The 12,761-nt window shown below is 41.0% G+C and overlaps 1 protein-coding gene across 2 annotated transcripts in view; it reads left to right on the forward strand.

Moving 5' to 3' along the window:
* The window catches only part of ANKS6 (ankyrin repeat and sterile alpha motif domain containing 6), a 120,236-nt gene that overhangs the window by 55,961 nt on the left and 51,514 nt on the right, over positions 1 to 12,761 (forward strand). For both annotated transcript variants that reach the window (XM_073678506.1, XM_073678507.1), the window contains exons 7-10: positions 5,738 to 5,948; positions 8,053 to 8,102; positions 9,977 to 10,177; positions 10,868 to 10,994. In XM_073678506.1, the coding sequence (XP_073534607.1) occupies positions 5,738 to 5,948; positions 8,053 to 8,102; positions 9,977 to 10,177; positions 10,868 to 10,994 (589 nt within the window). The remainder of the gene's footprint in view (positions 1 to 5,737; positions 5,949 to 8,052; positions 8,103 to 9,976; positions 10,178 to 10,867; positions 10,995 to 12,761) is intronic.

A 12,761-nucleotide genomic window follows, 5' to 3' on the forward strand; every position in this document is an offset into this window, starting at 1 on the left:
GTCATAATTAGACATTTTTAGGAAGGTGTCAACCGCTTTAAGTCCATCCCTATGGTTAATTGAGGTGTAGAGTGATTCTACATCGCATGTAACCATGAGGACGTCATCATCAACATGTATACCATCCATTTTTTTGAGGAAATCTGTAGTGTCCTTGATATTTGAAGGAAGTGATTGTACTAATGGATATAGTAGATGATCAATGAATCTACACATGGGTTCACAGAAGTTGCCCACACCTGACACAATAGGCCTACCTGGAGGGTTGTAGATGTCTTTGTGAACCTTAGGAATCAGATAGAAGGTGGCAATTCGGGGGTCCTTGTAGATGAGGTAATCACATTCTTTCCTTGTGAGAATACCCTGAGTAGCAGCTGCATCCAAAATAGTTTTAAGTTCGGCCTGGTATTTGGACAGAGGATTGAAAGTAAGTTTTTTATAAGTTGTGCCATCATAAAGTTGTTTTTTGGCTTCCCGTATGTACATAGGGGTAGGCCATAAAACCACGTTACCACCCTTGTCCGAAGGTTTGATGATGACGTCTTGTAGTTTTTTGAGGTCATTGATTGCTTCCTCCTTACCATACGATAATTGTACTAAGGAGGAACGCATTGCAATCTGTTTAAAGTCCTCATCGACCAAGCGGACAAAGACGTCTATATTAGGGTACATGGACAAGGATGGAAAACGTTGGGATTTTGGAATAACAGAGGAAGGTAACTTACTGGGTTGACCAATTTCTTGTTCATCAAGAAGACTCTGAAGTGTATTTAATGCAGTTTGTTCCTCTAGGGTAGCAAATAAATCTATGTCAGTAGGTCTGTCAAATATTTTCTTGAAAATGAATTTACGGGCGAAAAGATGAAGATCTTTTACAGCGGTGAAGTAATCAAACCCAGATGTCTGGGAGAAGGAAAGACCTTTACAGAGAATATCATTCTGAGCTTGGGTAAGTATATGCTGGGAAAGATTAATTACCTTCAAAGAGGACGGAGCGGAGTCAGAGTCGTCATGGTGAAATTCCCTTGTCTTGGTTTTCTTAGAATCCTGGTTCTTTTGGCCCAATCTAGTATGGTAGTTACTTTTCATGGAGGAAGACGTAGTTGATTCGTTGTCAGATATAGATGAAGAGGTGGATGCTTTGCGTTCAACCCTGACGGGCTGTTGAAATTTCCACTTGTAGACTCTGTTGTTTTCTTTGTCCTGACAGTCACGTTGATATTTAGATGTTTTAGTGGTTTTAATCCGTTTTTCCCACACAGTAAAGTTTTCCTCCATGTCACTATAAAATTTCTCCCAATCGTCTTTTTGGACGAGGGATTTAAGTTTATCCTGTAGAGAGTTAATTTCTAGATCTGTATCAACCAAAGTGGTACCATTCTTTTTAATGATTAAACTAAGAAAATTATTGGAACATGAGTTGCATATCTCCTCCCACTGGGAGGAGAACTCAGGATCGTCTTTTCCATACGATGGAAAGACTTGTACGCGCAGTCCTCTTGGAATTAGATTTTCCTCTAAATACTGTTCTAATGTAAATTTATTCCACCATGTCTTAAGGCGACGGTGGTATAAGAGTTTGAGGGAATTTTTTATGCTCTGTGAGGTTCTAAAATCACTCGGTGTGGATTGTGTGCCTTTCCCTTTAAAAACTGTGAGTGCCTGGCTGTGCCAGGTTGCTTCTTTAGCATGAAAATCCGTGAAGAATGGAAAGGTTGTGTACTTGGACGTTCTATTAGACATCGATTCCAATGGCTTTATCCAAACTGATGTCCACCGCAAACCTACCGCAGCCAATTCTTTGCTTCACTCACAGTCTTCACATCCCGGGAATCTCATCAGAAGCATCCCCACTGGACAGTTTCTAAGGATGCGTCGAATTTGCTCCAATGAATCCAAATTTGGTAGACAAGCTCAGATTTTAAAAAATAGATTCCTCAATTGTGGGTACAATCACAGGACCATCCATCAAAGTTACTGCAGGGCGAAATTTTCTCAGAGAAAGGACTTACTCTATTCCACAAGAGCCAAAAACCAAGACGATTCGGTGAGATTCATTTCCACTTGCAATGTCAGAAACGGCGAAATATGGCAAGCCTTAAAGGAACATTGGTCAGTCCTCCGCATTGATCAAACACTTAAATCTTACAAACCAAAAAGTTATGTTGCTCAGTTGAATTTTATTAAATTTTAAACATAAAAGTGTGGGTCAATTATTATACAACCCCTATGTTTAATATTTTGTGGAATAACCCTTGTTTGCAATTACAGCTAATAATCGTCTTTTATAAGACCTGATCAGGCCGGCACAGGTCTGTGGAGTTATCTTGGCCCACTCCTCCATGCACATCTTCTCCAAGTTATCTAGGTTCTTTGGTTGTCTCATGTGGACTTTATTCTTGAGCTCCTTCCACAAGTTTTCAATTGGGTTAAGGTCAGGAGACTGACTAGGCCACTCCAACACCTTGACTTTTTCCCTCTTGAACCAGGCCTTGGTTTTCTTGGCTGTGTGCTTTTGGGTCGTTGTCTTGTTGGAAGATGAAATTACGACCCATCTTAAGATCCTTGATGGAGGAGCGTAGGTTCTTGGCCAAAATCTCCAGGTAGGCCGTGCTATCCATCTTCCCATGGATGCGGACCAGATGGCCAGGCCCCTTGGCAGAGAAACAGCCCCACAGCATGATGCTGCCACCACCATGCTTGACTGTAGGGATGGTATTCTTGGGGTCGTATGCAGTGCCATCCAGTCTCCAAACGTCACGTGTGTGGTTGGCACCAAAGATCTCGATCTTGGTCTCATCAGACCATAGAACCTTGAACCAGTCTGTCTCAGAGTCCTCCAAGTGATCATGAGCAAACTGTAGACGAGCCTTGACATGACGCTTTGAAAGTAAAGGTACCTTACGTGCTCGTCTGGAACGGAGACCATTGCGGTGGAGTACGTTACTTATGGTATTGACTGAAACCAATGTCCCCACTGCCATGAGATCTTCCCGGAGCTCCTTCCTTGTTGTCCTTGGGTTAGCCTTGACTCTTCGGACAAGCCTGGCCTCGGCACGGGAGGACACTTTCAAAGGCTGTCCTGGCCGTGGAAGGCTAACAGTAGTTCCATAAGCCTTCCACTTACGGATGATGCTCCCAACAGTGGAGACAGGTAGGCCCAACTCCTTGGAAAGGGTTTTGTACCCCTTGCCAGCCTTGTGACCCTCCACGATCTTGTCTCTGATGGCCTTGGAATGCTCCTTTGTCTTTCCCATGTTGACCATGTCTGAGTGCTGTTCACAAGTTTGGGGAGGGTCTTAAATAGTCAGAAAAGGCTGGCAAAAGAGATCTTTAATCCACACATGTGAAGCTCATTATTCTTGGTGCCTGAACTACTTCTTAATACTTTAGGGGGACCAAACAGAATTCTTGTGGTTTGAGGGGTTGAATAATAAATGACACTCTGAATTAACTTTTAACGTTTTAAAAAAAAAAAAAAAAAAATTTGCTGCAGTGCATTTCCCACTTCCAGGCTGATCTACAGTACAAATGTCACAATGCCAAGTTAATTCCGCATGTGTCAACCAGCTAAATCTGCAGGGGGTTGAATACTACTTGTAGGCACTGTATATGACGCGCACCGCGTCGTTTCCCTCTCTGCGTCCCAAGGTGGAGCGCACAACCCCTTCCGGCATGACGCGCTCCGCGTCATTTCCGGTGCTGCGTCTCACACTGACACGCACGCCGGGCTTCTGACTTCCCCAGCTGTTCTGCGTCCGTGTTGGTCGCAGCTCAGCATGGGGAAGCGATGTCCGGCATATTACACATGGCGCCATGTCATTTAATCTACACGATACACCTGCATCAGTCAATCCTTGCCTCTGCCATTGGCTGGACCTTAAATAAATACCTCTTCACTCTTTCTCTCCTCCTATCCTCGTTAAAGCCCAGGCGAAACGCGCGTTGGATTCAGGTCTTACGGGTTAGTACAGCTCTGTCATCTTTACTTACTCTATATTCCGTTTTACCATACTCATACATTCTGCTGCTTTATTGATTGTTCTGTACTGTGAGTTTATCTATTAACACTTTGCACTTTATGTAAATCACACATGATTACTTGCAGTGTGAATCTTTTATACATTTGCAGCATGTGATTGAATTTGATTCATTGGCAAATATTCTTATATGTACTATAGCTATCAATCCCAGCGACCTTTGTTTGTGTTGCTTCCCTTCCCGTATTATATTTATGTATTTTTTATTGTTTTTAATATATCAATAATAAATGCTACATTTTATATATTATCAGTCTATGTGTTATATTATAGGTTTTTGCTGTTTATGCAGACACATGGGCATCTTGATATTTTTGTGCGATTCAGTTTATTGATTGTCATATTTCAGAGCTGCAACGTTACTGGAGTATCAAAAAGCACAAGTTGTGCGATACTCAGGGACATGGCCAAGGTAAGGAAGTCTGAAAAGCGACCACCTTTGAACAAGAAACATAAGATAAAACGTCAAGAATGGGCCAAGAAATATCTTAAGACTGATTTCTGAAAGGTTTTATGGACTGATGAAATGAGAGTGACTCTTGATGGGCCAGATGGATGGGCCAGAGGCTGGATCAGTAAAGGACAGAGAGCTCCACTCCGACTCAGACACCAGGAAGGTGGAGGTGGGGTACTGGTATGGGCTGGTATCATCAAAGATGAACTTGTGGGACCTTTTCGGGTTGAGGATGGAGTGAATCTCAACTCCCAGACCTACTGCCAGTTTCTGGAAGACAACTTCTTCAAGCAGTGGTACAGGAAGAAGTCGGTATCGTTCAAGAAAAACATGATTTTCATGCAGGACAATGCTCCATCACATGCATCCAACTACTCCACAGCGTGGCTGGCCAGTAAAGGTCTAAAAGAAGAAAAAATAATGACATGGCCCCCTTGCTCACCTGATCTGAACCCCATAGAGAACCTGTGGTCCATCATAAAATGTGAGATCTACAGGGAGGGAAAACAGTACACCTCTGGGAACATTGTCTGGGAAGCTGTGGTGGCTGCTGCATGCAATGTTGATCGAAAACAGATCAAGCAACTGACAGAATCTATGGATGGAAGACTGTTGAGTGTCATCATAAAGAAAGGTGGCTATATTGATCACTAATTTTTTTGGTTTTTGTTTTTGCATGTCAGAAATGTTTATTTCTAAATTTTGTGCACTGATATTGGTTTACCTGGTGAAAATAAACAAGTGAGATGGGATTATATTTGGTTTTTATTAAGTTGCCTAATAATTCTGCACAGTAATAGTTACCTGCACAAACCGATATCCTCCTAAGATAGCCAAATCTAAAAAAAAAAACACTTCAACTTCCAAAAATATTAAGCTTGGATATTTATGAGTCTTTTGGGTTGATTGAGAACATAGTTGATGATCAATAATAAAAATAATCCTCTAAAATACAACTTGCCTAATAATTCTGCACACAGTGTAGAGGAAGTTGAAGGAAAGTTTATAGATCCTTCCAAGTGAACATCCAGATCATAAATAATGTGCCACCCCTTTAATATTATGTCCTGTTCAATGTTCATGTATTCTTGCAGTATACAGTGATTTATAGTTTGGGTTGTGATTGTAGAGAAAACCACCCTCATTTCACTTGGATCTTTTTGATGCGTCTTTTATTGTTTAATTTTAGGTTTCCTCTTTATAAGGTGACTTTTTGGTTGTAACATGTATTTACATTTTTCAGTCGTGGTGGAACAGGATGTCTAATCGTTTCCGTAAGCTGAAGCTGACCCAGACACTGAGACATGGCTTCTCCTCCAACCGCCTTGTGCCTTTGACTGAAAACGCTAGTGCATCTCTTGACTCTATGATGAGAACTCCTTTCCAGACAGATATAAGCAATCCACGAAGACCAGAATCTGCTACAGCCTGGACAACTTCCTCCAAAGACAGTGGTGAGGAGACGCACATACACCTTTCATACTCTCACATTTTCCTTATAATGGAACAGTCTGAGCAATGGGCCCTGAATGCACGATGATGCCAGGACAATTGAAGGCTTTACAAAGCTATTGACTACCACCTTCAAGAGAGAAGACGGCCATACACATTAAATGGCTGTCGGCAGTACAATGCTTCGGCTGACAACCATCTTTGTCATATTTTCCATACACGAGTGCTCGTTCGGCGAGCGCTCCTGTGTTCTGTATGAGAGAGCCACCAACTGACATGTCGACCAGTGGCTTATCTCCAGGAGAACAATGTTGATCGCACACATCAGATTTTGTACTGCCCATCACATCTTCCCTGGCCTTAAGTCGGTGGCTTTCCCATACACATTAGACTGTTGATATCTGTAGGTTTGGCTGAAATTACTGTAATTTGTATGGTGCCCATTCATCACTGCTTTTGCCCCTTGTTTTGTGTGTTTTGCACCTTTTTTTATTTTTTGGCCCATTTTCATTTGTGCATTTTTTTAAGTAACTTTTTATGTATTCGTCTGTTTTTTTTCACCTGATTCATCGTTTGCAATTTTTCGAAAAGAGCCAACATTTGTGACATTTTGTGAGGAATGTGACTTTTTTGTGATAAAAAGTCACAAAAAAGTTAAAGAACATTTTGGATTTTGCACAAAATTCACAAATCGTGTGCAAAATTTTGAAGAATTTGGCACCAAAAAGACGAAAAAATGAATAGTGACTTAAAGAAAACAAAAAACAAACCCTGTAAATAATGAATTGGTGCCTTAATTTCCACAATCTACTCAAGTTGAACTCACATCTCAGCCCAGTTGAAATTGATGACTCTAGCCTTTTACCCTTGGGTGTTCCCCACTTGATTTTTGGGCTTTCAACTCGGGACTGACATTTCCCAGGGTGTATAATTATGGACATTTCTAAACCTTTACATTAATAAAGACAATGAACTTACACCATGTTCCTCATTCCATGCTCAAACTAATCTCATTTTACTGTCTAGCAGCAAGGAAAAAAAATAATTTGCAGTCACCTATCCAGTAAATATGACAAATTTCAGAATATCTAGTAACATTACACATCTAGTGCAGTTCTTTTTTACATGTACCATATTTTTCAGACTATATAAGACACACTCTTTTCCCCCAAAATTTGTAAGGAAAATGGGGGTGTGCGTCTTATAGTCCGAATGCAGGCTTACCAGGGGGGTTGCGGCGGTGGTGGAGCCGGGTCCCTTCCTCAGAAAGCCGGCGGCGGCAGAAGGCAGCGGCGGCGGTGAGCAGAGCAGAGTGCATTATTGTTTTCCCAGTGGCCATTCTCCTGAAGTCGTAGGCTGCCAGAGGTGGCGCATGTGCAGATTGGGCTCTCGGCCCAGCTGAGATCTCAATCTGCACATTGGCCGCCTCCATCCATGGCTGCCGAAGGTGGCACATGTGTAGATTGAGATTTTGGCTGAACAGAGATCCCAATCTGCACATTTGTTGCCTACGGCAACCCACGGCTTCAGGAGAATGGCCGCCGGGAAAACAATGATGCACTCTGATCTGCTCACCGCCGACGCCGGGACCGCAGCATTGCCACACTTCTGCCTTCGCCGACTTCCTGAGGAAGGGACCGTGCTCTCTGCAACGCACTCTGCTCTGCCTCACTGCCGACACCCGGCCTGCAGCATCGCACCGCTGGGACCCCCCCTCCTCCTACCATGGACCCGCAGCATTGCCCCATTTCTGCTGCCGCCGGCTTCCTGAGTAAGGGACCATGCCTTCTGTGACCCTGCTCCAGTGCCCCCAGGTAAGATACCTTAAATTCAGACTATAAGACGGACCCCCATCTTTTAAAAACATTTTTTTTCCTATAATCCACCCCGAAATTTGGGGTACGTCTTATGGTCCGGTGCATCTTATAGTCCGAAAAACACAGTATTTTCATTTAAAGCTGCTTCTAGGAAACATAGAAACTTTTCCTTGTAACGCTATATACCAATACCATTCTGTCATGATCATAGTTAATCTTGACTTTAACTGGGGATCTAAATAAAAATGGCTTTAATTCTTTATAAATTGTTATCTGTATTTAATTTTAGGTATCGGGGCCACAAAAACTGAGAATGATGATTTACTACTGGCTACTATGGTAAGCTTGTATTCATTCTTATAACATACAGTGGGTGATATAAGTACTGAACACAACACCAATTTTCTAAGTAAATATATTTCTAAAGGTGCTATTGACATGAAACTCTCACCAGATGTAAGTAATAACCCACCCAATCCACACAGGCATAGAAATCAAACCATGGATGTCTTTAAGTTATGTGTAATAATGAGAAATTACTCTGGAAAAAATTACTGACCACACTTACTGAAATTTAATTAATAGTTTGTACAAAACACTTTGTTGGTGATGAGCGCTTCAAGATGCCTCCTTATGGAGAAACTAGTCGCATGCATCGCTCAGCTGTGATTTTGGCCCATTTTTTCACACAAACCCTCTTTTTAAATCCTGAATGTTCCATCGGCTCCTATGAACTCTGAGCTTTTGCCCCTTCCATAAATTTTCTAATGGATTCAGGTCAGGTGATTGGCTGGGCCATTCTAGCACCTTTACTTTCTTTCTCTAAAACCAGTTGAGAGTTTCCATGACTGTGTGTTTGGGATCATTGTCTTGCTGAAATGTCCACCCTCATTTCATCTTAATCATCCTGGTAGATGGCAGCAGATTTTTATCAAGAATGTCACGGTCCATTTGTCCATAAAATCAGTTCTTCCTTCCTGAATTTAATGTCATTAGCACCTTTAGAAATATATTTAATTAGAAAATTGGTGATGTGTTCAATACTTATTTCACCCGCTATAGGTCTAGAGCTGCTTCAAGCTTCATTATTGGTTGGCATGGTCTCAGACAATGAAGCAATGGCATAACTGTAACTCCCTTATAAATATGTACTTTAAGAATAGAATAATTTAGGAATAGAGAAGGGAAAGTACTAGGAATTCAATGACTGTAGCCTGGCAGGGAATTCCACTTCTCCTTTGCTCTGCTAGTTTAATATTAAAATAATGCAATTTAGCTATAGAAACCCGCAGAGAATTATCAGATCTTCTGACTTGTGTAGGGAGGTAGTCTTACTCCGAGCATATAGTAAGTAACTGTGTTTGTCATTCCCTGATATGTGTGTGTTTTCACCAAATGTGAACTTGTATTCAAAAATCTGAAGGTAAGAAACAACAAGTGCAAATTAACAGGTTTCTTCGGGTATATATATAGATTGCTTAAATTGTGTATGTAAATGGATTGTATCATCAGAAAATTACCTATTGTTTAAATTGAGTTTTCAGGCGAATTTTTCTCTTTTTTTACATATCACAGTCTGTATTAAAAATAGAAATCTTGCAATTTTCACACTGACCACTGGGGCTTTTTTAAATGCCAACTTCCTGTTATTTCAGGAAACAACATGTGTACATAGCCACAATATACATATCTTTTGTAATGACGTATCTAAATAACCTACGCAAAGCTCATCGTGAATGGAAGAGAAGCATGTTCAGCTGTGACATCACATACTGTGAATGCTGGATCTTGTGTTAGCATTGGTGTCCCTGTCAGTGTAATCCTGCCTCTGATATATGGGGTCTGCTGAAAACTCATCCTGAAAGAACAGAATTTGTCTATAAAAAAAAAAAAATAGTAATTTACTACTTTTTTTTTTTTTTTTTTTTTAAGATTTGTAAAAAAATGTATTTTACCAATACATGTAATATAAAAACCTGATGTAAACAATAGCTAATTTGTTCATGATGCTCTCCTTTTACTCTTTTTGTGGGTGCCATAGTTAATCTCAGTTGAACTATAGGAGGCCCTGATGATGTGACTGTAACATGGATGCTAAAATATTGTCATGTTATTGTCCTACATATATAACCAGCATTAGTTACAGTGAAACTTCTTTTTTTTTTATGAAAATGAGAAAGTTAAATTCTTCAAATGTTCTTTCTGTCCTACAGCTAAAGAATGGGGCTCCTTTTGCTAAACTCCCCAATGACAAGCTAAAGGCTGTGATACCGCCCTTCTTGCCGCCATCAAACTTTGAGCTGTGGAATTCTGATCGGTCCAGGATCAGTAAGGATGGGAAACTGGAGCAGACTCGAGCTTCAATGGCGAGGTTGTCCAAACCCAGCTGTAACAGCAGTGGCAATTCTGATATTGTAAGTTGAGGAGGACACATAAAAAGTGATAGTTTAATAACCCAATAGTCCAATGATCAATAGTTTCCTTCAAGCTCCACAGCTTGGAGGAAAAATTGAACTTAAAAATTATTGCACCCCTGTAAAAAGTGAAAACCAGGTCCCAAAGTGAGAACAGCTAAGCCATCTAAAAAAAAAAGGTTTGACAATCAGTACGACGACTTTTTTCATTTTTTTTGCCTAGTCTTACTCTTTCCAAAATCAGATTGAAGTCCATTGTCTGTCCTTGCATAAGAAAAGTTTGTTCCTGCACAGAGTTGTAGCTATGGCCATGTTCACATTATGTTTTTTTTTTTTTTTTTTTATAAAGGTGGTGACAGATCCTCAAATAGGGCAATCAATGCCTATAAGATGTGTACTGGTTTTTGTCATCAAAAGCTCTTGAAACTTTTCGCCTGATGTATGGGGTGAATGCTATATAATTGCATCCATCACCCATAGGTATCCCAACCTAAAAGGCATGTTTAACATATGTATTTTAATGGTCTCCGTGGGAAAAGTTGCTGAAATTTCCTTCTTTTAAACTACATAAGTAAGAAATCCTTATTCCTTTCCTAAATCAATATTTAAAAAAACTAATTGATTCAAGACCAAATGTTTTAGGGATTTTGTCCAAATGTTCTTTTCACTATGATTCTGTGTTCTGTTCAGACCTCAGTCAGCAGACCGCCAAGAACAGTCAAATTTCCTTCCTTGCCAAGAAGCCCTGCTTCACCTTCAAATTCGGGCAACTTTAACCATTCCCCACATTCTTCTGGTGGCGCTAACAGTAGCACAGGTAAGGAGGGATGTACATACTACGGAGCCAGTCATGTAGTCAGCTGTTTTACATTGGGCATTAGAAGTTTCTGTAAAAGGTAAATCCTGTCCGCATGTGAAGCCAGCGCTAGCTGTAGCGAGCAAGGTATCAATCGAGGTACAATGGGTGCGGTAAGAGATGGGACCATGAATAATCACAGAAATTAAATATATATTACCTTTTATCATAGTAAAATCAGCTATTTGGACAGGGGGATGTCTACAAAGGTATTTAGATGCTTTATAGCATCTTGCTATTGACTCCCTTAAAAAAAAAAATAAATAAAAAAAAATTAACTTATTAAATGCTAAAAATGTCACCTCTCATCATTTCTGACTGGACTATATCACAGTTTCTTGTGTATAATTATTCAGGTTAATTGGTTGATGCATTGTATAATAACATTTTTGGTTGTAAGTTTCAACTATTGCGTGACCAACTACACTGACATGGCTGACATTTAGGCTGTGTGCCCACGATGCGTTTTTTAAGCGTTTCTGCAGCGGCAAAAACGCTGCAGAAATGCTTAAAAAACGCTTGGTAGAAGGCCTGCCATGTTCCCCAATGATAATCCGCATGTGCTGTGCACATGCTGCGGAAATTTCCACTGCTGATTATCATTGTGGAAAAAAACGCAGCACTCCCAATTATTTTGCGGAAGTGCTGCGTTTTCGCCGCCATTGACTTGCATTGAAACGCATGGATTACGCATCACTGCATTTGTAGATGCGCATTCCACGCGTTTCAATGTGTGGATGGTACCCGGGTGTGGAGGACAGGAGACTCTCCTCCGGACCTGGGTACCATAGAACCTGTAAAAAAAAAAAAAATAAATAAATGTTATATTTACCTTCTGATGGCCCCCTGTATTCTCGTCCTCCCATGCTGGCAGATCGCGGTGGATTGAAGGACCTGCGCTGACGTCATAGTCATGTGACGGCAGGTCCTTCAGTGCAGTTTACCGCGAGCTGCCGACAAGGGAGAACGGAGCGAAGCAAGACTCCGGGGGCCATTAGAAGGTAAGTATAGATTTATTTTTTTATTTTTAACCATTCTTTAAGGTCACACTATATAAATCCATGTCGTTTGCATGGATTTATATAGTGTGACCAAGTTGACAAGCACTTTCCAAGTGATGCTAAAATCGCTTGGAAAGCGCTTGACAACTCGCATGCGGAAATGCATGTGATGAACGCTTCACATCCGCATGTCCCTGGCAGGAAAAACGCATGTACAATCCGCATGTACAATCCGCATACGTTTTGTTCTGCCAGGGAGATGCAGAAACGCTCAGGAAAAAATCGGGAGCATTTCTGCATCGTGGGCACATAGCCTTAGCGTCCATGATATGTAGACAACACCCATGCAGATAAGGGAGAGAGACCCCTTGAGAAGCTCCGTGCTTTTACATAGTGAATAGAGCAAAAAAATGTATATACTGGTATTTATACAAAAATGATAGCCCTAGAAGACAGAAATCTTGTGGGTGCTTCCTGGTGGATCCACATGTCTGCATAAAGTACAGGCACCAGGAGGACAAGCCCATGGAACGATTAGAGGTAGATTACTCTACATTTTCTTTGTGATACTTTGGTCCAAGAGATATTAAGATCTCTCGTCTGAACATGGTTAGAAAGTGGTGGTGCAAAAGAAAAGATGACCCTACTTTTTACTGCTTAAGGAACTGTTTCTCCTAATTTTAGTTGTCAGTCTTCTTATTTTACTAGATCCCAGGGGGCGTGGTGG

The sequence above is a fragment of the Phyllobates terribilis genome, unplaced genomic scaffold (assembly GCF_046119375.1).
Source record: "Phyllobates terribilis strain yellow unplaced genomic scaffold, ASM4611937v1 Scaffold_4__5_contigs__length_816908805, whole genome shotgun sequence".
In the NCBI taxonomy this organism is placed as follows: domain Eukaryota; kingdom Metazoa; phylum Chordata; class Amphibia; order Anura; family Dendrobatidae; genus Phyllobates; species Phyllobates terribilis.